The sequence below is a fragment of the Eptatretus burgeri genome, chromosome 5 (assembly GCF_056783735.1).
Source record: "Eptatretus burgeri isolate ZD-2024b chromosome 5, Ebu_testis_v1, whole genome shotgun sequence".
In the NCBI taxonomy this organism is placed as follows: Eukaryota; Metazoa; Chordata; class Myxini; order Myxiniformes; family Myxinidae; genus Eptatretus; species Eptatretus burgeri.
Genome location: NC_140965.1, coordinates 80908069 through 80930944, shown reverse-complemented (window position 1 = coordinate 80930944; position 22876 = coordinate 80908069). Strand labels below are relative to the sequence as shown.

Below are 22876 nucleotides of genomic sequence, written 5' to 3'. Positions count from 1 at the left end.
TATCTGCCATGATCTTTCCTGGGAAAGCCACATTTCCAACCTGGCCTCCAAAGCCAGTCGCCAACTGGGCATCCTCCGTCGTGCGAAGTCCATCCTCAGCACACCTGAGCTCTTGACCACATCCAAAGCTTTCATTCACAGCCTGATGGAGTACTGCTCTTCCCTCTGGGGTGGTGTTCCCACCTCTCACCTTTCTCGGCTTCATGCTTGGAAACCAAGTCATTTGAGATCATTGGTATCTCCCGTGATGAAACTGAGTCTTTCAATCTCTCACTGTCTCACCACAGGCAGGTCGGTGATCTTTCTGCCCTCTATCATCTCATCTCCGGCCTGGCCCCCCATGCTCTGTCTGAGATATGTCCCCCCCCCACCCCCGTACTCCCCATATTTTGCAGGGTGCTCAAGCTCCGCCAGCACACCTCTTCTTGTAAAACTCCCAAAATCAAGAATCACTGCTCACCTTCACTCTTTCATTCCTCTTTTGCCCCACCTTTGGAACAAACTACCATACTCTCTTCAATCCCAATCTTCCCTCCAGGTATTCAAAACAGCCATTCACCACCATCTCTCATCTTCTCCCATCCAAAACCACGATCTTTTCTACACCCGCGAATCTGCCCCAAACCTACCTCTTTCAAATTCCCTGCTTTCTTTCCTGAAAGTCCCTGTCGTGTAAGGACCTGAAAGTCCCTGTGGTGTCCATCTTGTTTACCCTGTGTACCCCGCCCTATCCCTCTCCCTTCCGCAGATGTCCTCATGTCTCTGTTCCACACTTTTTTCCTTCCCTCTCCTGCCCCTCTTGTCTCCTGCTCCTCTTGTATGTTCTGTGTGTTAGCTCTCATAAGAGCCTCGACAGTGGATACAAAAAACATAAAAATAATAATAATTTTTAAAAATACAAATTAACCTGCTGCAATCACAAGACACGTGGTCTGTCCCTTGGCCTCCTCCACCCATGAGGCTCCGTTGCTGAGAGAATCTAGTGAGCAGGATCAGCATCAGGAAAACAAGCCACAAGTCCATGCAGCCGCAGCTGATGCTTGCAGACTATAAGGGTAACAAATCTCATCTGAGTCTCTCTCAGTAAACACTCGTTGGACACAGTCTGACCAGCAATAGCCAAGAACTCTCCATAGAGACCTGTTACCAAAGGAGTTAAGTCTCCATCTCAGATCATTGGTCAGAGTCCAAGTCTCGCATCTGTAGAGCAAGACTGGAAGCAACAAGTACTTATAGACTCAGACTTTCATCCTGCATAGATACCGACAACTCCACACCCCTGATCCAGTGCATCCATGACTCCCCAGGCCTGACACAGACGTCTATCGACCTCTGACTCACAACATGTGGAGACATGAATATCACTGTCAAGGTATGTGAATCTCTTGAATCTCTCTGTGACCACATCACCACAACATCCTCACCACAAACAGGAACAGACAAGGCAGCAGCATCCAATATGTCATTGAAAGCCTGGATCTTAGATTTGACCTCAGAAACCCGCAATCCCAGTGGCTCCGACACATCATTCAGTGCCATTAGAGCACCCATAAGGATATCCAGAGTCTCAGCAAAGATGGCTTACATTATCTGCAAAATCAAGGTCAGAGATCGTGATATTCCCAAACGATGCATCGCAGCTTGATCTCTGTAATATCCTTCCCAGAAACCAGTCCATACAAGCTCTGAAAAGTGTGGGGGCCAGGACACACCCCTGACGAACTCTGGTAACTGGAAATAAGTCAGGGATGGAACCACCACACCTCACAGCACTCTCAGTACCAGAATGTAGCTCAGAAATCAGATTGATCAGTTTTGGTAGCAACGACAAAGACCAAGAATCCTCCAGAGGGCATCCCGATTCACTGAATTGAACGTGTTGAGGAGATCAACATAGGCTGCGAGCAGCAGCCCCTGTTAAAACTCTCACATATGTGAGGTGAGGACCCGAGGAGCAAGGATAGTCAATTATTGACCTCCTTGGTGCAAAGCCAAACTTCTCTGGGTGCTGGTGCACAGGCAGAGAGATGGTGGCAAAACGTATCAATAATTATCCAAGCAAAGACTTTGCCCAGCACTGAGAGCAGCATCACCCTCTTGGTAGTTGATACTGTCCTGGCGATCTCCCTTCCCTTGCTAGATTGGGACAACAAGGCCTGTCTTTCAGTCAGTTGGGATGATACTTGTTCTCCAAACAGAGCACAGAACTGCATGCAACGACACGAGTACAGCATTTCCACCAACATTGAGAAGTTCAGCATGGATGCCACAGATCCTAGAAGCTTTACCCCCTTTTAACTCGTTTACCTCAGCGTGTTTCCACAACTGAAGACAGTTAACAGTTGAGTGGATCGCCAGCAATAGGGATAGTAACACTCGACGTCCAACTCAACAGCTGGTGGGTCAGCGTGAGACAGCCGCTCAAAGTAACCGGCTCAGCAGGCCTTCACTTCAGACTACTCTGTCAAGAGCTCAGCACCCTCCACTCCAACTGTAGTACACTGAGAGACAGGTTTGGAGGAAGGCAATGCATATCGGCCTCCTTGTCTGCAATCAGCGCACGTACAGTTTTACGCCTCAGCTCCACCATTAAGCCTGACCCTGCTATCCAGTGTCCCTTGGGAGACAAAGTTCTTTTTCACCTTCTGGTGGGTTCCAAGACAACCACCGGCAGTATCAATGATGTTGGTCATGAAGGAACTCCACCACTCTTCGGGATCCCCTGAAACACCCAGATCCCCCAAATCCCCACTCAACTTGTTTGCGAAATTTCTAATCTACCCTCTCATCCTTGAGCTTGCCAACATCTAGTTTAGGCTGGGATGGTACCATTCTCCCAGATTTGAGCTGCAACTTCAGAGCTGCTACAACAAGCCTGTGGTCGGTATTTAGTAAATGAGCACTCCGGTAGGGTCGACCCTGCAGTTCTGGAGCATCCTAACAAAGAGCACATGGTCAATCTCCTTTGCCACACCACGAGCATTGGAATAACAATTCCAGCAATGAGCCTGTGGGTGCTGAAACCATGAACCAGTCACCATAAGTCTACAACTTATTGCAAAGTCAAGGAAGTTAGTGTTATTCTGGTTCACAGTTCCAGACCCATGGGGACCAACATGTGTCTCATAACGATCTTTATCAGTGCCAGTCGATGCAATGAAATCCCCCAAGACTAGAAGAGTATCTCATTTGGGGCACTGACCAACCACAGAATCGAGCACGGCATAGAATGCCTCCTTCACAGTGAGAACACTTGCCTCAGTCGGAGCATATACAGAGACCAGGAAAATGACACCCAAAGAGTGACGAATCCTCAGTCTCATAATATACTCAATGACCAGTGTTACCTCAATTATTATGGGAGTCAGCCTATTGGACGCAGCTACAGCAACTCCTTGGGCATGTTCACCATCAGAGAGACCAGCCCAGGAGGAGGTGTTACCACCCACAATGATTTCACCACTATCCGGTCTCTGAACCTCAGCAAGTGCTGCAATACTGATGTTCAAACAATGAAGCTCAGATGATAACAGAGATAGGCAATCATCCTGTCTTAGATTAAGGACATTCCAAGCACCCACCTCAGGTTGACCTGAGGGGACTGCCATCTGGTGGACGACACTTCGGCCCCACAACCCGACCCAGGAAGGTTGCCCTGTGATTTTCTTCCTATCGTCAAAGAATGGGGGTCCTGAAGGCTTCACTCCAATCCCATCATTCAGTGAACTTCCTATGAAGGGCAGCTGCACAGGAGGTACTCCCACGGAATGCGTTTTTAGTTTTATTTGCATTTTTGTGTGTTTTGTGGAATGGAGCATTTCACAGTGGCTGGAGTGTGAATCCTGCCACCAACTTCTGAAAAAGAGGTAAACCAACTGCAGGAGGACGTCCACAGACACAGTTGAGCACCAGATATGATTGGCTGTTGGCTCACAGGAGTTTCTCCACCTTTGACCGGTTTCATTTTTAATCCTGCTGGGTGTCCATATCCATATACCCTCCTCACCAAGAAACCTGGTGGGAGGGACAGTTTGTTCACCAACAACCCAACCATGAAACAGGCTGTAGTGGATGTTTACATGATACCTGTAGCAAGTCATAGATTTGATCTACCCTGACCTAACAATAAGGTAGTAGGTACTTGTGTTAACCTGTTTGAATATCTTGACCAACATATTTTACACTGTCTTGACCAACATAAACTAATGTTAGGATATAATGAGCAAATAAACAATTCCTATCAGGCACAAACTAATTTCCTTTCCCCAAAACATTTTGAACCCACCCTAAACCCCCCTCCTCCCAAACCCCTTGAAGCACACATTCTCCATACACATAACTTATCCTTAATCCCTAACTCTCACATTAACAATAATGCACTCTTCTGTTTTTCAATGTTAACTTTCTCAATCTTCCTCGAACTCCACCCTCCCCTCCCCCAAACAAAACAAATAGCCCCTTACCTGGTTAAAATCGCAAGTGACCATCTGTGGCTATACTGTAGTAACTGCTAGTGACCCCAATGTCCCATCCCAACCAACCTGCCCATGGTCTGTGCAGTCCACACAAGTGACCTGCCCAGTGCTCTGCTCCACAACTTCCTGTTTCCCATGGATGATCTGGAGTCGTTCAAATGAGGCTCCCAGAAGCACGACATCACAGCCCGAGCCATACGCCTGCACAACGACACCGGCACATAAGACACACTGCCCCATGGTACGTTCACCATTTACCATCATCATCATTATCATTATCATCATTATGTACCCTACCCTTTGCAGAGATTTGGTGATGCTGAGTGGTAACGAACTCGGTTACAATCCTGGTCGGGTTGCCACTCCAACTCAGGAATGTCAGTGCAGGAATTTGAAATTTGCCAATGGTGCTGATGATTGCTCTCCTACTCTTTGCGAAGGACACCGTGGGATCTTTAACGTCCACCAACTAATGTGGGCAGACGGGATGCCCAGTTTAACGTCCATCCAAGGGATAGCACACACATTGATAAATCACCCTGCCTGTGAAACACCGGTATGACAGTTTTATAGCAGGCCCAGGATTCAAACCCAGGCTAGCCAGCTTTGAGGTGAGTATGTGTACCTTTAGGCCTCCTGCCAGCCTATCGTTAACTCGTGTGCACCGCACAAAGCGGGGTTAAGCAATTGGTTCACTTTGTCTGTCTGTCAGTTAATTTCTATGATCAAGGAACAACTTAGTTTTAATTGAATTTTATATTTTGAATACTGTAGAACATGAATCAGAATACGGACCTGAAGTTTAGCAGTACTTTAGTACTGAATTTGGCAAACAGTCTCGTCCCAAGTTCGCATGCACACAGCGTGGTAAAGCAATTGCAATCAAGTGTGTCTGGCAGTCAAACAAAATTGAAAATCATTCCAAACAGGAAGCTTACTTTTTTTTTTTAGGGACATCATAAAGGACACAAACAACAGGCACGAACAACTAATTTAGCATATTAAATAAAGTGGTGTAACAGAGAGCACATCAGTGGTGGTAAACTTGGGAATAAATGCTCTGTTTTGTTTTGATTTTTCTACAGCTTTTAAAACTTTTATTTTGTTTCAATGGAATTGTATATTTAAACACTGCAGAACACAAATCGCCTTGTTTGTATTTCCAAAAACCATTTAGTTTAGCAGTACTTGGGCAAAATGTTTTTGTCATAGGCTGTGATGGGGGAGTAACAGCAAGATTAGGACAAATTGGCAGTGCCTAGTGATGCAATGACAGAGCTAACTTCGTCCAAAAGATGTATTTGTTTAGTGCATCAGGTCAGGTCAGGTATGGGAGCATGTGACAGAACAGCGCGTCGCTGCGTCCACTTTCCGCCGGTACTCCAGGGGCCTCCGTCTGGCCATCCCCCAGGCAGATGCCAGGCCCATCCCCATCTCCTTGAGATGATGGTCAACCTGCTGCAACCATGAGGCACGTGGTCGGCCCACTGGCCTCCTCCACTCATGAGACTCCCTCGCTGAGAGAATCTGGTGAGCAGGATCAGTGTCAGGAAAACGAGCCACATGTCCATACAGCCGCAGCTGACGCTCACGGACTATGCAGGTAACAAATCTCATCCGAGTCTCTCTCAGCAACCGCTCGTTGGACACAAAATCCGACCAGCGATAGCCAAGGATTCTCCGAAGAGACCTGGTACCAAAGGAATTAAGTCTCCGTCTCAGATCCTTGGTCAAAGTCCAAGTCTCGCACCCATAGAGCAAGACTGGAAGTACCAAGGACCTGAAGACTCGGACTTTCGTCCTCCCGCACAGGTACCGGCAGCGCCACACCCCATGATCCAGTGAATCCATGACTCCCCAGGCCCGACCCAGACGTCTATTGACCTCCGGCTCACAACCTGCGGAGACATGAATATCACTGCCAAGGTAAGTGAATCTATCCACGACCTCAACATCCTCACCACAAACAGACAGACAGGACAGCTGCATCCAAAGCCTGGATCTTAGTTTTGACCCAAGAAATCCGTAATCCCAACGGCTCCGACTCCTCATTCAGCACCTCGAGGGCCCCCAAGAGGATGTCTAAAGTCTCCGCAAAGATGACTGCATCATCTGCAAAATCAAGGTCCGAGATCTTGACATTGCCAAACGATGCACCGCAACTTGATCTCTCCGACATCCTCCCAAAAATCCAGTCCATACAAGTGCTGAAAAGTGTGGGGGCAAGTACACATCCCTGACGAACTCCAGTAACAACTGGAAATAAGTCAGAGATGGTACCACCACACTTCACAGCACTCTCAGTACCAGAGTAGAGTTCAGACATCAGATCGATCAGTCTTGGTGGCACCCCACGAAGACCAAGAATCCTCCAGAGGACATCCCGATTCACTGAATCGAACGCTTTACAGAGATCAACATAGGCTGCAAGCAGCCCCTGCCGAAACTCTCGTCTGCGTTCGGTGAGGACACGAAGTGCAAGGATACGGTCAATCGTTGACCTCTTTGGTGTAAAGCCCGACTGCTCTGGACGCTGGTGCTCAAGCAGATGGTGGCGAACCCTATCAAGAATTATCCGAGCAAAGACCTTGCCCGGCACTGAGAGCAGCGTCACCCCTCGGTAGTTGTTGCAGTCTTGGCGATCACCCTTCCCTTTCCAGAGACGAACAACAAGGCCCCTCTTCCAATCAGTTGGGATGATGCCTGTGTTCCAGGCAGAGCACAAAACTGCATGCAACGACACGAGTGCAGCATTTCCACCAGCCTTGTGAAGTTCAGCATGGATGCCACAGATCCCTGGAGCTTTGCCCCGTTTCAACTGGTTCACCGCAGCCCGTGTTTCCACAAGCGATGGTGGACCACAGTTGATTCGAGGGTCAGCAACAGGGATTGTAACACCCTTGACGTCCAACTCGACAGCTGGGGGATCAGCCTGGTACAACCGCTCAAAGTAACCGGCCCAGCGGGCCTTCACTTCAGACTCCTCTGTCAAGAGCCTACCACTCTCTGCTCGAACTGCAGTGCTCCGAGGGATGGGCATGGATGAACGTAATGCGCGAATTCCCCTGTAAGCGGGACGAGAATCACCTGTCCACAGGTGATGCTCTACCCCCTCACAGATTCCTCGCACATAGGCCTCCTTGTCCACCCTCAGTGCACGTACAGTTTTACGCCTCAGCTCCCTGAACAGCTCAGCTCTGCCATTCAGCCTGGCCCTGCGACTCTGGTCAATGGTATCCAGTGTCCCTTGAGAGACAAAATTCTTCTTTGCCCTGCGGTGAACTCCAAGGCATCCACTGGCAACATCAAGGACGGTGGTCTTGAAGGTGCTCCACAACTCTTCAGGACCCCCCAAAGCACCCAGACCCCCCAAGTGTCCACTCAGCCTGTTCGCAAACTCCTCAGCTACTCTCTCATCCCTGAGCTTGGCAACATCCAGCCTAGGCTGGGATGGTACCATTCTCCAGGATTTAAGGTGCAGCTTTAGAGTTGCTACAACAAGCCTGTGGTCAGTATTGAGGAACTGAGCACTCCGGTAGACCCTGCAGTTCTGGATCATCCTCCAACGACCGTCAATGAGGACATGGTCAATCTCCTTTGCCACACCACCAGCATTGGAATACCAAGTCCAGCGATGAGCTTGCGGGCGCTGAAACCATGAACCAGCCACCCTAAGTCCATGAGCAAAGTCAAGGAACTTAGTGCTATTCTGGTTCATAGTTCCTGACCCATGGGGACCAACACACACCTCATAACCATCCCTATCAGTTCCAGTCGATGCATTGAAATCCCCCAAGACTAGAAGTGTATCTCGTCTGGGGCACTGATCAACCACAGACTCGAGTGTGGCGTAGAATGTGTCCTTCACGGTGAGATCACTCGCCTCAGTCGGAGCATAAATAGAGACCAGGGAAATGACACCTAAGGAGTGGCGAATCCTTAATCTCATAATACGCTCGTTGACCAGTGTTACCTCAATTATCATTGGGGTCAGCTTATTGGACACAGCTACAGCAACTCCTTGGGTATGGTAACCATCAGAGCGACCAGACCAATAGTAGGTGTAACCACCCACCATTATCTCGCCGCAATCCGGTCTCCGAACCTCAGAGAGAGCTGCAATCCCGATGTCCAAACGCTTGAGCTCAGATGATAACAGAGACAGGTGATCATCCTCTCTTAGGGATAGGACATTCCAGGCACCCACCCGAAGGGACCGCCTCAGGTTAACCCAAGGAGACCGCCGTCTGGTGGACGACACCTCAGCACCACTCCGACACACTCTCCCGCAATCTGACCCAGGGATGTTACCCCGTGGTTTCCCTCCTATCAAAGATTGGGGGTCCCGAAGGCTTTGCCCCAATCCCGTCATCCGGTGAGCTGCCCTGCGAAGGGAAGCTGCACAGGAGGTACTCCCACGGAGTGGGTTTTCATATTTTTTTGTGTTTTTGCATTTTGCGGAATGAAGGGTTTTACGGTGGCCGGAGTGCAAATCCTGCCACCAACCTCCTAATAAGAAGTGATCCAACTGCAGGAGGACGTCCGCAGACACAGTTGGGCACTAGATATGGATGGCCGTTGGCTCACAAGGAGCTCCTCCGCCCTTTGACAGGTTTTGTTTTTAATCCTGCTGGGTGTCCATATCCAAACACCCTCCTCACCAGAAAACCTGGTGGGGGAGACGGTTTAGTCGCCGACAACCCGACCATGGAACAGGTTAGTACAGGTTTACATGGTACCTGTAGCAGGTTACAGATCGAACCTGACCTGACTATAAAGGGAAATGACATTAGTGCATCCTCTTCTCAAAAATCGTTTCAAAATCATCAGTTTCTCTATCCTCCGAGAAAGGTTGGCAGAAAGTTCAACTCTGAAATGTTTTGTTTGACCCATCAGCGTCATATGTGTAGTATCGTGTACAGTCGAGTGAGGCCACTGTTGGCGCGGCCGAGTGAGGCCTGCTTTGACGCAATAAATGACGTTTGATTCTCTCCATGGGTTCTCATCATTGTGCTGAAGACACCGCAACTGACGATTAGGATTTGTCAAACCATGACCACATCACATGGTAAGGTCCTGCCCGGAGTATGCTGGAGACAACTTTGAACTCTTTGATCAGCAGCTCAGTTTCTATTTCACCACTAATGTCGCCACCAATGCTGGGAAACGGAAAGAGATTCTTCTGTCATCACTGCCGGCAGAGGTGTTCTGTCTGTTGTCTGACATGATTTCGCCTGCGAAGGTGTGGGATGATGCTGTCATCAACAAATCCATAGTCAAGACGTTGCATGACCATATTAAACCGGGCAAGTCACTGCAGTTATCACAGTATGAGTTTGACAACCTGGTTTGGTTTCCTGATGAGAGTGTAGTTGATTTTGTTGGCAGATTCAAGCATCTGGCAGGGGATTGCCATTTTGATGATGATGATGAACGGTCACAGAGATCGAAGGATCGTTTTATTGCTGGGATACGGGATGAGAAGATGGTCGCATCAATTTTTTGGCTAAAGTTTGAAGAGATTACGTTTGATAAAGCGGTTGAAACTGCAGGTGTCATGGAACAAGATAGAAAGGATGTTCATGTCATTGTTAGGGAGGACTTGTCCGTCAATGTCATAGATGCTGTCAGGTCACATGCTCACAATTCCCCATTTTGGTCAGCATATCAGGAACCTCTTTTGTCCCGGCTGCATGCAAGCAGTACATCGTAGGGCCAGCTACCACAGTCGTCGTGTCAGGAATGTAGTGGTTCACACTCTCGTTGGAACTGTCCATTTTGGAATGCAGTGTGTTTCCGGTGTGGACGGACGGGTCATGTGCCTGGGGGGGGGGGGGGGTCTGTCAGGGCCAGGCATCATCATCAGTTAATGTGGTTAAGGCTCGCAGTGAGGTTGATCAACTTGGCATATTTCTGATGACGACAGCTGCAAATCACCCATTTGAGGTGTCTGTCAGTGTGAATGGCAGGCCTGTCAATTTTGTGGTAGATCATCAGTCTTGTCAGTAAGTCTCATGAGTAAGTAGATCTGGTGTCGTTTGGGTTGTCTGGTGTTAGCCTCAGTACACACTACCCTTCGTACCTACACTGGGGAATTGATCAAACCATTTGGTTTGATGGATGTAGTGGTTCGTTATGGGACCAGCAAGCAGTGTTGCCCCTGCATGTGATTGATGGTTCTGGACCATCTCTCCTTGGTCGTTACTGGTTGCACACAATTCGTCTGGATTAGGCAGACATGTACACTGTTCAGATATCATTCCCATTTGCTTCCCGGTTGGAGGAGATCTTGGAAAAAACACCAAGTTCTATTTGGGCCTGGGCTCGGGAAGCTCAAAGGTGCTCAAGGTCAACTAAACATCAAGGAGGGTCTAAGTGCACGATTCTGTAACCAGTCATGGTTACTCTGAACAACTCGGAACTTTTTTGTTTGACCTATCAGCTTCGTATGTGTTTGACCCATCAGCTAAAGACACCAAGGTATGGTTGCCATAATGCATGTTATTCAAAATTCATGAACAAAGGCAATGTAAATCATGCTCAGAAACGTAAAGCAAGAGTTAGAAAGAACCTTCCCAGGCCCTTTTTCTCAAGACTGTGTGGGGTAAGGGATTCTATGAACTCTCTCATTCATCATTCAAACTATCATTTGGCCAAACAGGCCCGAAAATTTGTACACAGGCCTTCAACACATTGGATTTGGGGCTAATTATCCCGGGCATACAAAGCAAAAAGTGGGGTAAGGCAATTGGTTCATATCCGTCCTTCTGTCCGTCCACCTGTCTGTCATCAGTTTATGATTTAGGAACAGCTCATTTACATTGAATGTTATATTTTGCACACAAATCGGAACCTGAATAATTAAGAAGCAAGCTTACCGTTTTACAATACTTTGGCTCTGAATTCGTCCCGATTGCACGTGTGCAGAGAGAACCAAGATAATATTTTTTACTCTGTCTGCCTGCCTGGCAATCAAACAAAATTGAAAATCATTCCAAACAGGAACCTTACTGTTGTAACCTGGCATTGGCTTAGTGGTTATGGTGGTGGCTTGGGATCCTAGGATCCTGAGTTCAATCCCTGTTGGCTGCTGAATTAACACCAGGGGGTTGACTCAGCCTGTCATCCTTCCGAGGTCGGTGAAATTAGCACCAGTGTACTGGTAATAGGGCACTGCATCAGCGGCATAGCTGCGCCTCCAACCAATGATGCAACCAGCAGCCAAAAAAAAAGGCAGCACACGATTGGCACCTTACTGTTTTCCGAAGGATGTTATAAAGGACACAAACAACAGGCACGAATAACTGAGTAACGTGTTGGATAGGGTGATGCAATAGCCACTGGATAAAACAGCGGTGAAACACAGAATTAATTTATGTGTACGCCTTTAAACCTCTTTAAACCTTCATTTAAATTGAATTATATAATTGAACACTGTAGAACACAAATGACCTTCATAATACTTCCAAGAACCTCAGTTTTGCAGTCGTTGGACATGTTCTATACTCTTATGGGGTGCATGGGATATGTAATAGGAGCAGTCAAGCACAGCCCCTGAAAAGTGGGTGTGGCATGTGAGGTGCAGTCTCCGGGTGAAGAGGCTGCCAATAAGACTATGTACGATGCCAATTGACGCTGCATTCGATGGTGATCAATAAAGCCTACATCTCCTAAACTGTGACTCAACGTCGTCTTATTCCAGTATACTGTATAAGGGTGGTGTGTAAAACTGCTTTAATCATGCTAAACTTCCAGATTTTTAAAAACTATCTTTAAAACCATTATTTTATTAAAATTGGAAGTATATACTTAAACACTGTGTGGGGTATTGTGCTCTATGAACTCTCCAGTTAAGTGTAGTTACACATCACAAATAAGATCAGGGGTGTGTTCAGTGACCAAGTTTCTTGTAGAGTGCTTGCTCAGTGTCTGAAGCACTCAAGGAAGCACTCCATTCAAAACCTTTGATAAGGAACTGCTCGCTTGGCAAGAGCTAGCTAGCTAGCTGCTTAGTAATTGAATTAACACACCCCAAGAACAAAGATAGCTCAAAGGACAAATTCATTTCAACAAGTCATCTCACGCTGCAACAAACCTGACTTCACCAATGGACATTGCATGACAATACTTCTGTGCGGTATAAGAGTAGCATGATGGGCAAATTATGGCATCAAATGTGACCATTTTCTCAAATTTTATGGACTCGAAAAAACCGACCTCAGGCAAGCAACCGACAAATCATGCATCAGCAAATACACCTGCACTCAGGTTTGTGAGATAAATAATTAAATAACACAATGCTATATGCCATCATTTGCTCTTACTGTGAAGGGTTGACCATTGAGGCTGCCACAGGCAGATGAAGACACATCGGGATTCCCGGCACCTGTTAGTAGCTGTTGCAACCTCATTGCCCTACCTGTATGACCTGTGGAAAGGGGGTATACCATGTAAGGTTACACTCAGGCTCACCTTGTCACTTTTTAATTCAAGTTGACGTAATTCGAATTTCATTAACATCATATTACCTGATTCAATCCAATATAATCTCCAAGTGGAGACAAACCAACTGAAACCTCCTCGAGGTCCTCACAGCCAACGAAGACGTTTAGGAGTTTAATGAACATATATGAGGTTTGTGATTTGGTCAATGTACAGGTTCAATGAACAATACGCCTTGTATAAGAAAGCACAAGACCTTTAACATTCTCCATGAAGAACACACTCTTTTTCCGTTCTGTGGAACTACATCTCACAAGATAAGGGGCCGATCGATTTATTACTACAGACACAGCGCAAAGCGGGGAAAAGCAATTGGTTCACTTTGTCTATCAGTTTATTTATATGATCGAGGAACTACCAAATTTAAATTGAATTTTATATTTTTAACACTGTAGAACACAAGTCAGAATGTGAATTGGAACACGAACCTGCAGTTTAAGAGTATTTTGGTTCTGAATTTGGCAAATTATTTGGATTCTCGTCCCAAGCGTGAATGCACACAACACAGGAATGCAATTGCAATTCAGACTGTGAGTCAAACAAAGTTGAAAATCTTTCCAAACAAGAAACTTAATGTTTTGAAGGATGTCATAAAGGGCACAAACAGGCAAGAATAACTAATTTAATGCGTTCAATAAGGTGGTGTAAAAGAGCATCAGTGAAGGTAAACTGAGGAATAAATGCTTTTTGTTTGTTTGTTTTTCTCCAGCTTTTATTTTATTTCAATTGAATGATATATTTGAACACTGGAGAACACAAATCGCCTTGTTTGCACTTCCTAAAACCATCCGTTTAGCAGTCTTTGGGCAAAATTGTGCAGTCTCGAACAATCAAATTTGTCACACTCTGTGGGCGGAATAACAGAGAGATTGAGAGAAGATGACTGTGCCGAGCGATACAATGACAGAACTAACTTCATCCAAAAGATGTTTGTTTGGCGCATCTTTCTCGAAGATAGTTCAAAAATCATCAGTTTCTCCAAGAAGAGTTGGCACAAGGTTCAGCTCTGGACTGTTCAGTTTGACCAATCAGCTTTGTATGGTTGCCATCCGATCATGTCTGTTGTTCAAAGTTCACTAACAAAGCTAATATAGGTCGTGCTCCAAAAGACCCTTCCCATGTCCTTTTTCGCAAAATTGCATGAGGTCATCTGTTCTATGAACCCTCAAGTTGCATATGCAACTGGAAGGGCATGCGGTGGAGCGCATACCTCCGCCACGTAATGCCTGATCCACGAGAACATATCGGGCCAAATACATTTATGAAATATCATGCGATATATCGTTTTTGGCCCTATCTCTCAATGGTGAAGAATCACTTTATTAAATTTAATAATTCGCGAATCCAGATCCAAATTTGGATCTTCACCAAAGTCGAATCAATTCGTCCTTGTCACACACCCAACCTGTCCAATAAGTTTCATCCGAATCCATGCACAACTTTGTGAGATATCCTGCACACACACACACACACACACACACACACACACACACACACACACACACACACACACACACACACACACACACACACACACACCCACACACACACACACACACACACACACACACAGACAGAGACGGGTGAAAACTTAACCTCCTTCACCTTCGGTGGCAGAGATAAAATATGATGGTTTTGTTTTTTTTACTTTCTCAGGTAACATATAGCACTGCACTCATGCATATAGCCCACTACTTTGATGAAGGCCCTAATTATGACTCCTTATCAGGGGGTCGGCAGGGGAAAAGTTTTTGTTCAGGCACCAGAGATAACCCACCTCGTCTTCACAAAAGACCCTATGCAATCTGAAACGTCAAAGATGTAATGCTAACAGACAGAACAGCCGGCTTAACGTCCATCCATGGAATGGCGCAATTTCTGATGCAACGCCCTGCCTGCCAAGCACCAATGAGGGTGGCTTTGGAGACCAACTTTGAAATGTGGTTTTCCCAAGAAAGATCATGGCTGATAGTAAGACCCAGGAGTTTGAGTGATTGAACTTCTTCAAGAGGATTGTTAAGGAGGTAGATACTGTCTCGTACAGGCATTATGGACCATAAGCTCGAACAAATTGCAACAAAAGCTCTCTCACTTGCATCATACCAAGGAAGGTGTCCTCCATGGTGTTGAAAAAGTCTTTAGAAATCCTGTGAGGGGAAAGTTCTGAAATCAGTATTTTTTTATTTTTTGGATTGTGGGAAATCATATGAAGGAACTGTCAGACACACCATGCTTGAGGAGATCCGATCTCATCATCATGCAGAAGGCTGGGGAGAGCGCTATGGTCACCAACAGTCTGCTGGTCAGTGAAGACACAGACCTCATCCTGTTGTGCTACCATGCAAGCTTAGAGTCTCATGACTGGTTCTTCTGCCCAGAGTCTAAGAACACAAATAACCCGTGCATCTGGAACATCAAGGTGGTTAAGGAACAGCTTGGTCTGAACATATTCAAACACATCCTCTTCCTCCATGCAGTCCTTGGATGGCAATATCCTGCCTCCACAGGATTGGGAAAGGAGCTTCTCTCAACAAATCCAAGACAAGCATTCACTTGTGTGAGCAATCCAAGGTGTTTGATGCACAGTCAGCTTTGACCAATGATGTCGCTGCCAGAGAGAAAGTCTTGCTGATCCTCCACAATAGGAAACCCAGTGAAAAGCTAGACTCTGCAGCACAAGTGGTTCTATGAGAAGGTGGCTTCCAGCACGTCTCATGTTAAACCACAGAACTTACCACCTCCATCAAAAGCAGCAAATACCACAGCCTCTGTGTGTACTTTCAGGTTCAAGAGTGGAAGGGATCTGGGGATGGACTCTTTCCAAAAGTGTGGGGATGTTGTGAAAGAGACGAGAGGCTTGACCCTCTCTAGCCAAGCCTAGCTCCTGCTCCTGAGAAGCTGCTGTGGGTCATCAGTTGCAACTGTCAGACTTAGTGCAGCAGCTTGAGGTGCACATGCAAGAAGCACAACGTTGAGTGTACACCTGCTTGTGGAAAGTGTAGACAGTAGAGGATCTGGTTGTACAAACACAACACAGCTGGCATTTGGTGAAATTGAAGATTGACTGTTGGCTTCTTAATGAATCTTGTACATTGACATAGGTTACCCATGGTGGAGTGATACTGGTAATATGGCAACTACTCATCTTCTATGCTTCTCTTGCATAATATAACATGTACAAGTTCACTGTAAAGTTCTCTGCAGACTCTTTGTTGTATTGTGAAGGTTCTCAGTGTTGTATTATGCTTGCAATTCGGTATTGTTTTATCCTTGCAAGTCCTGCCAGTTGATGTTGTTCAACATTGTATTTTCATAATTATGCAAGTATCATTCCAAACTTGTTGACTTGTTTTTATGCGTCAAGAATAGTATGTATTCAGTATGCATCTCAGCATTGCTTTTTATATCATTATTTTAGTATTAATTTTTTTACCTGTTGGTTGAGACTGCCTCTTAATCCTTCAAACCATAACTGCTTGCCAAAAGTTTCAATAAAAAACACGAGAAGGGCACTCGGTAGAGAGCATACCTCCGCCACGCAATGCCTGATCCATGAGAACAAATCGGGCCCGATACATTTTTGAAATATCATGCTATACAGCACTATATCGTTTTGGCCCTATCTCTCAATGGTGAGAAATCACTTTAAAAATTAAATAATCATCGTATCCAGAACCGGATTCAGATCTTCACCAAAATCGAATAATTTCTTTCTTGTCACACACCCAACGTGTCCACCAAGTTTCATCCGAATCCGTCAACATCTTTTTGAGATATTGTGCTATAAATCGTTTATGGCCCTATCTCTCAATGGTGAATAATCACTGAAATAATTATCGGATCCGGATCGTCACCAAAATCGAATCAGTTCTTCCTCGTCACACTCCGAACCTGTCCACAAAATTAAATCTGAATCCATCCACAAATTTTTGAGATATCCTGAAATACAAACAAACAGAAAGGGGTGAAAACATAACCTCCTTCACCTTCGGTGGCGGTGGTAACAAGTATCGAACAGTCCATTGTAACCTTCAGATGGGATTTAACGTGTTTAAAGGAGGCAGACATGTGGAAAAGTGACATTTTTGGGTGGGGTCATATTCCAGTGATTTTCACAGATTTCCCCTTCCAGGACCACTGAAGACTTTTCTTTTATGACAGACGACATATTCAGAGCATAAAACAGCAGAGATACCATCGTTTGCAATTTGTTTAAGGTTGACCAAAGATTTTTCATAAAATGCTTGTAGGAATGGGAGGGTTTCCCGAACAGCCCTTTTGGAGAGGATGAGAGGGAGTGAGGGGTGAGGGGGTGAGAAGGTGAGAGAGTGAGAGAGTAAGAGTGCGAGTGTGAGAGAGACGGTGAGATGGTGTGAGGGTGTGAGGGTGTGAGGGTGTGGGGATGTGAGGGTGTGGGGATGTGAGGGTGTGAGGGAGTGAGAGAGTGTAAGAGTGTGAGAGATGGTGAGATGGTGTGAGTGTATGAGTGTGTGAGAGTGTGAGAGTGTGAGAGATGGTGAGATTGTGTGAGTGTGTGAGAGTTGGTGAGAGTGTGAGAGATGGTGAGATTGTGTGAGTGTGAGAGATGGTGAGATTGTGTGAGTGTGAGAGATGGTGAGATTGTGTGAGTGTGAGAGATGGTGAGATTGTGTGAGTGTGAGAGATGGTGAGATTGTGTGAGTGTGAGAGTGTGAGAGTGTGAGAGAGATGATGTAAGAGTGTAAGAGTGTAAGAGTGTAAGAGTGTGAGATGGCGCGATAGAGAGCGCGAGAGAGAGTGCGAGAGAGAGCGAAATGGTGTGAGGGTGTGAGAGTGTGACGTGGTGTGAGGGTGTGAGATAGTGAGATAGTGAGAGTGTGAGAGTGTGAGAGAGAGAGAGAGTGAGAGATGGTGTGAGGGTGTAGGAGTGAGAGAGTGAGAGAGTGAGAGAGTGACATAGTGAGATGGTGAGAGAGTGAGAGTGTGAGAGAGTGAGAGAGTGACATGGTGAGAGAATGAGAGTGTGAGAGTGTGAGAGTGACGTGGTGTGAGGGTGTGAGAGTGTGAGAGAGTGAGAGAGTGAGAGAGAGTGAGAGAGTGAGATTGTGGGAGAGTGAGAGTGTGAAAGTGAGCGAGAGAGTGAGAGTTTGAGTGTGAGAGAGTGAGAGTGAGTGTGTGAGTGTGAGAGAGAGTGAGAGATGGTGTGAGGGTGTGAGAGTGAGAGAGTGAGAGAGTGACATAGTGAGATGGTGAGAGAGTGAGAGTGTGAGAGAGTGAGAGAGTAAGTGTGAGAGTGACGTGGTGTGAGGGTGTGAGATAGTGAGATAGTGAGAGAGTGAGAGTGTGAGAGTGTGAGAGAGAGAGTGAGAGATGGTGTGAGGGTGTGTGAGAGAGTGAGAGTTTGAGTGTGAGAGAGTGAGAGTGAGTGAGTGAGACTTCCCCTTAATATCGATCTCATGGTATGTTTTGACACACACATCGACAGATTTATGGTACTGCATCATGAACCAATGAAAGCTTTAAAATGTCGGGTTTTTATTTTTTACCTTTGTTTTGAATTTTTACCTTTGTCGATTTTGTTTTTTTAACCAGATCTTCAAGACATCCGTTCACCACCATCTTCGATTGTCCTCAATCCAAAACGATGATATTTTCAACCCTCGTTAACCCACAGCCCCCTCACTGCCATCAACACGAGGTGAAGCCAAGAAACAGGAGCGGGGTAAAACCCCCAAAATATCCCACCGTTGTTCGATGAAGCAAGTTTATAAACAATCAGAGATAAGGATGGTGAACGTCACAGACCCGTGACATATACAGGAGGAACGTGACAGAAGACTTGGATCAACATGATGCTCAATGATTGTTCAATATAAATTAAAAGCGCGCGCACGATACGTATCCCGACGGCAGTGGACACAGGAATATACAACTCGGCGGACGCGAAGCGTGCCGGGACATGTCTGTGGAGACGATCCGTGAAGGCGCGGACGGACGGACGGACGGACGGACGGACGGACGGACGGACCACGCGCTCGCCGCCTCCCGGAGCTGTCCGCCTCAGCACCGACTGTGAAACGGGCCGAGGTCGCGTGCGGGCTCCTCTCTCAGCACTCGCGAATCCCCTTGTTCAACCGATTAATTTACCTTCACCGTTACTCACCTGTTATTCATCCCACCACAGAATAACCTCCTCTCTTAACATCTGAAAAATCACCTCATCCAAATCGTTGCCGCAGTGACCGTGGTCTCGCCGCGCAGCCTTCTCACGGAGGAATGGTCGTCGTGAACGTCATGACGTCACGCGTTACTCCAAACGTACGGCACTGCAAGACGGGTGTGGATGATGCCGATGACGCGCTTTCAATGAAAACACAAACTGGTTTGAACATTCACAATCAAATTATTCTCTCGAAAATAAGAGATTTAGTGGGGAAACTTAGCTATATTTAGCATAACAATTGTGCATTTTGTGAGGAAAGCACCAAATTTGGCACACTAGTAGCCAATCATATTATGAACAGATTTGGATATTGGGCCATCTCTAATTCAGCTGCTGATGGCTGTGGCAGCCATTTTCCACTACCATCAAAAATTTTGAGATTGCCCAATATCCAAATCTGTTCATAATATGATTGGCTACCAGTGTGCCAAATTTGGTGCTTTCCTCACAAAATGCACAATTGTTCTGCTAAGTTGCCCCACTAATTATGTATTTAACAGGTTAAAACTTAGCTATCTATGGATGACACAAGCTCAAGCAAGAGGTGAGGGGAGTCTCACGTACTGGACACGTCCCGAGTGAGTATTTGACCAGAGAACTAAACCTAACAGGATATTCCAGAGATATCTTTCCAAACCCGACCACTCCTCCGCTCCCCCCCCCCCCCCCCACAATCAGCCAGGATAGTCGAGAGCGAGAGTGTGCTGACAAGAGGAATATGTACACTCGCTTCTAAGCTCTCTCGCCTGGGTTCGAATCCCGACCCAGCTATAAACTGTCATCCCAGCGTTTCACAGGGAGGTGATTCAAGGTGTGTATCATCTCTCGGGCGTCCCGTCTACCGGCATTAGTTGGATTAAATATCCCACGTTCTCCTTTGCGAAGAGTCGGTGAGCTATCGCCGGCACCATGAACAAACTCCAAATTCCTGCCCTACCTCTTGCTGGGAAGGCAATGGCAAACCACCGAGCATGACTCTTGCTAAGCAACTGCTTTGGCAGCACCAATGCTCTGCAACACAGAGATGTATACAAACATCCAACAAAAAAAAATAAAACATGACGAATGTATACAAATGACCGATAGCTTAGTTGGAAGACATGGAAGAGCCCATAATGTCAGTCATGGAAGAGCCCATAATGTCAGTCATGGAAGAGTGGATGAAGTACTGCAACCACCTTGGTCAATTTCCAAAAATTGCTGCCTGAACATACAGGGGGACACTTCATCAGATGCACCATCATACACCCCAGAAATAATGCAACAAGCAGCCACGTGGAGCAAGAGAGGAAATAGCACATTGTAATAAATTAAAATATATAATAAATTACATGACAGAAGTAAATCGACACAGTGATTTTTAAAGAATCCATTGATTTAACATATGAAGAGCATTTGATCCATTTTAATACACACACTAGTATTTGGTAAAAGAGCCATTTGCAGATTTCAATGCTATTACTCTTTCAGGCAAAGAACTAACGAGTTCTGAAATTTTCTCTTGTGGGATTTCTGCCCAGGCTTCACGCAAATGGGTTGGCAATTCTGCCTGTGATGTTGATTTCATGGACTTTTTCCGCACAGTTCGATCCAATATGGCCCAAAGGTATTCAATGGGATTCATCTCAAGAGACTGACTTGGCCATGGAAGTTGCTTGATCCCATTTCTGTCCTGCCATTCTTTGGTCATTTTTGCAGTTTGGCACGGAGCTCCATGAATAATGTTGTTTTTGACCGTCTGACCAGTGAAGAAGACAGGGAGACTTTCCATCCTCAAGGATAGAAATGTATATCGTAGAGATGATGTTGCCAACACACTCCACAAGCTCTGACCGACCAGTCCTTCAGATTGCTCCCCACACCATCACTCACAAAACACCGTATTTGACAGTTGGCTGCAATCGATTCAAAGAGAACTCTTGATTGGGAAGTCTCCAGACCCATACACGTCCACTGTCAGAAAAAAAAATACAGTTTGCCAAAACTCCAAGGGTCTGGTGGCTATCTCGTCAGCCCACTTCTTTCTCCTTTCAATGTTGGTTGGTCTAAGAAGAAGTTTTCTCCGAACTGCTCTCCCATCATATCCCAGTTGATGAACGTACCCCACGGCAATTCTTGAGCTAACTTGGACCTCCTCTGCAACATCTGCTGCCTTGCAACGGGGAGTTTTCCCAATGGGCCGCATGACAGCTCAGACACCTTTCTGAAGGCCCATATCGACCAGAACAGGAAGCTGTGGATCCCTTGACTTCACTGGTGAATTGCACAATCACCAAATTGACCATAGAAAGCAAAATGCCAAGGTTCTGAGCTATCTGACTGGCTGACTCCACCTTCCAAATGGCCAACAATTCGTCCTCTTTGAAAATCGGAGAGTTTGTGTCCTCCCTGGGTTCGAGGCAAACTTAATTATCATGCACAACCCAGGAACTCGTTTCTGCAAGGAAATAGTCAAATATTAGGACAAATCACTGAGTAAAACTGCGTTATACAGATGAAATGAATAAATTTAAGGTGTCTATTTACTTCTGTCATGTCTCTGTATGCTACGGTAGCATCTGCATTTACACGATTGTGGTACAATGTTGTTGTTTCTTATGCAGCCTGTGCCTGCTGGTTGCATCATTTTTCTGGAAGCTCGTATGTGCTGCTGATGTGGTGCCCCTGTTGCCAATGAGTGAAGCATGGTGTTGGCTTAATGGTTAAGGTGGCTGACTTAAGATCTCCAGGTCTTAAACAGGTTACTGGTCACAGGGGGCATTGCATCAGTAGCACAGCTGTGCCCCCAGAAAAATGATGCAGCCAAGCAGCCACAGGCTGCATACAAATAGATAAATAACCAGTGAGCTGGTATTCATTATGCCTACCTCAGAAGGATGACAGGCTGATTCAACTCAACCCACCTGGTGTTATTCCATCAGCAAGACAGGGGCTCAAACTCAGGACCCTGAGAGCTTAAGCCAGCCACCTTAACCATTAATTATGCCAACACCAGGCAAACTACAGTCCAATAAGACTACGTTAAAAAACCATGACAAACACTTAAGGGCATCAGATTCAAACTTGAGCTCTTAAAGATGCAAACGAGCTCAGAGGTCCGTTCTGCTTGTGTAGTGTAATGCAATGACCAAGAGGGGGTGTTGATACTCCCGAGGCACATTGTCCCAGAAATGTATACGGAAATTCCCTGTTTACATGAAAGATGTCAACAGGAAAGCACAGCTTTAGAAATCACAATTAGGATAAAAAGGGGGATGTTTGTTCCTTGTACCTGCTTGCTTCATAACAAAAATAAATCTGGTAGATTGGTAGAATCATTGGAGGAGGAGGGCTGGCAGAATAGCATAGAGGCGTTGCAGTCACCTGTAAGCCGCCTTGTCTGCGTTTGAATGGTAAACCAGCTACGAACTGCCATCTTGGCGTTGTGCAGGCATGTCAAGGCATCAATGTACGTGCCGTCCATCAGGACATTAAACCAGCTGTCTCATCTGTTAGCAGTGGCTGGTGGATGTTAAAGATCCTACGGTGTCCTTCGTAAAGAGTTGGTGAGTTATCACTGGCATCCTGAACAAATGTGAAATTCCTGCCAAAATCATCTTCAGTCAAACAACAAGCCTGGCCAACAGCTTCATGAAAGTCTTGAGCCAAAAACGTTGACCCCATATGAAGGTGGGAATCATTGGGCCATTGTAGTAGT

At 46.1% G+C, this 22876-nt stretch overlaps 1 protein-coding gene across 4 annotated transcripts in view; it reads right to left on the bottom strand.

Annotated features, from left to right (window-relative positions):
- The window catches only part of LOC147026813 (dmX-like protein 2), a 127135-nt gene extending 107776 nt beyond the window's left edge, over positions 1-19359 (bottom strand). For 2 of the 4 annotated variants that reach the window (XM_085882614.1, XM_085882616.1), the window contains exons 1-3: positions 19174-19358; positions 12800-12903; positions 4542-4676 (exon numbers count right to left, since the gene is read on the bottom strand). In XM_085882614.1, the coding sequence (XP_085738740.1) occupies positions 4542-4676; positions 12800-12886 (222 nt within the window). In that variant the 5' untranslated portion in view covers positions 12887-12903; positions 19174-19358. Of the gene's footprint in view, positions 1-4541; positions 4677-12799; positions 12904-19119 lie in introns of all 4 variants that reach the window. The other 2 variants (XM_085882617.1, XM_085882615.1) reach the window with 2 other exon arrangements.
- Between the last annotated feature and the right edge of the window lie 3517 nt (positions 19360-22876).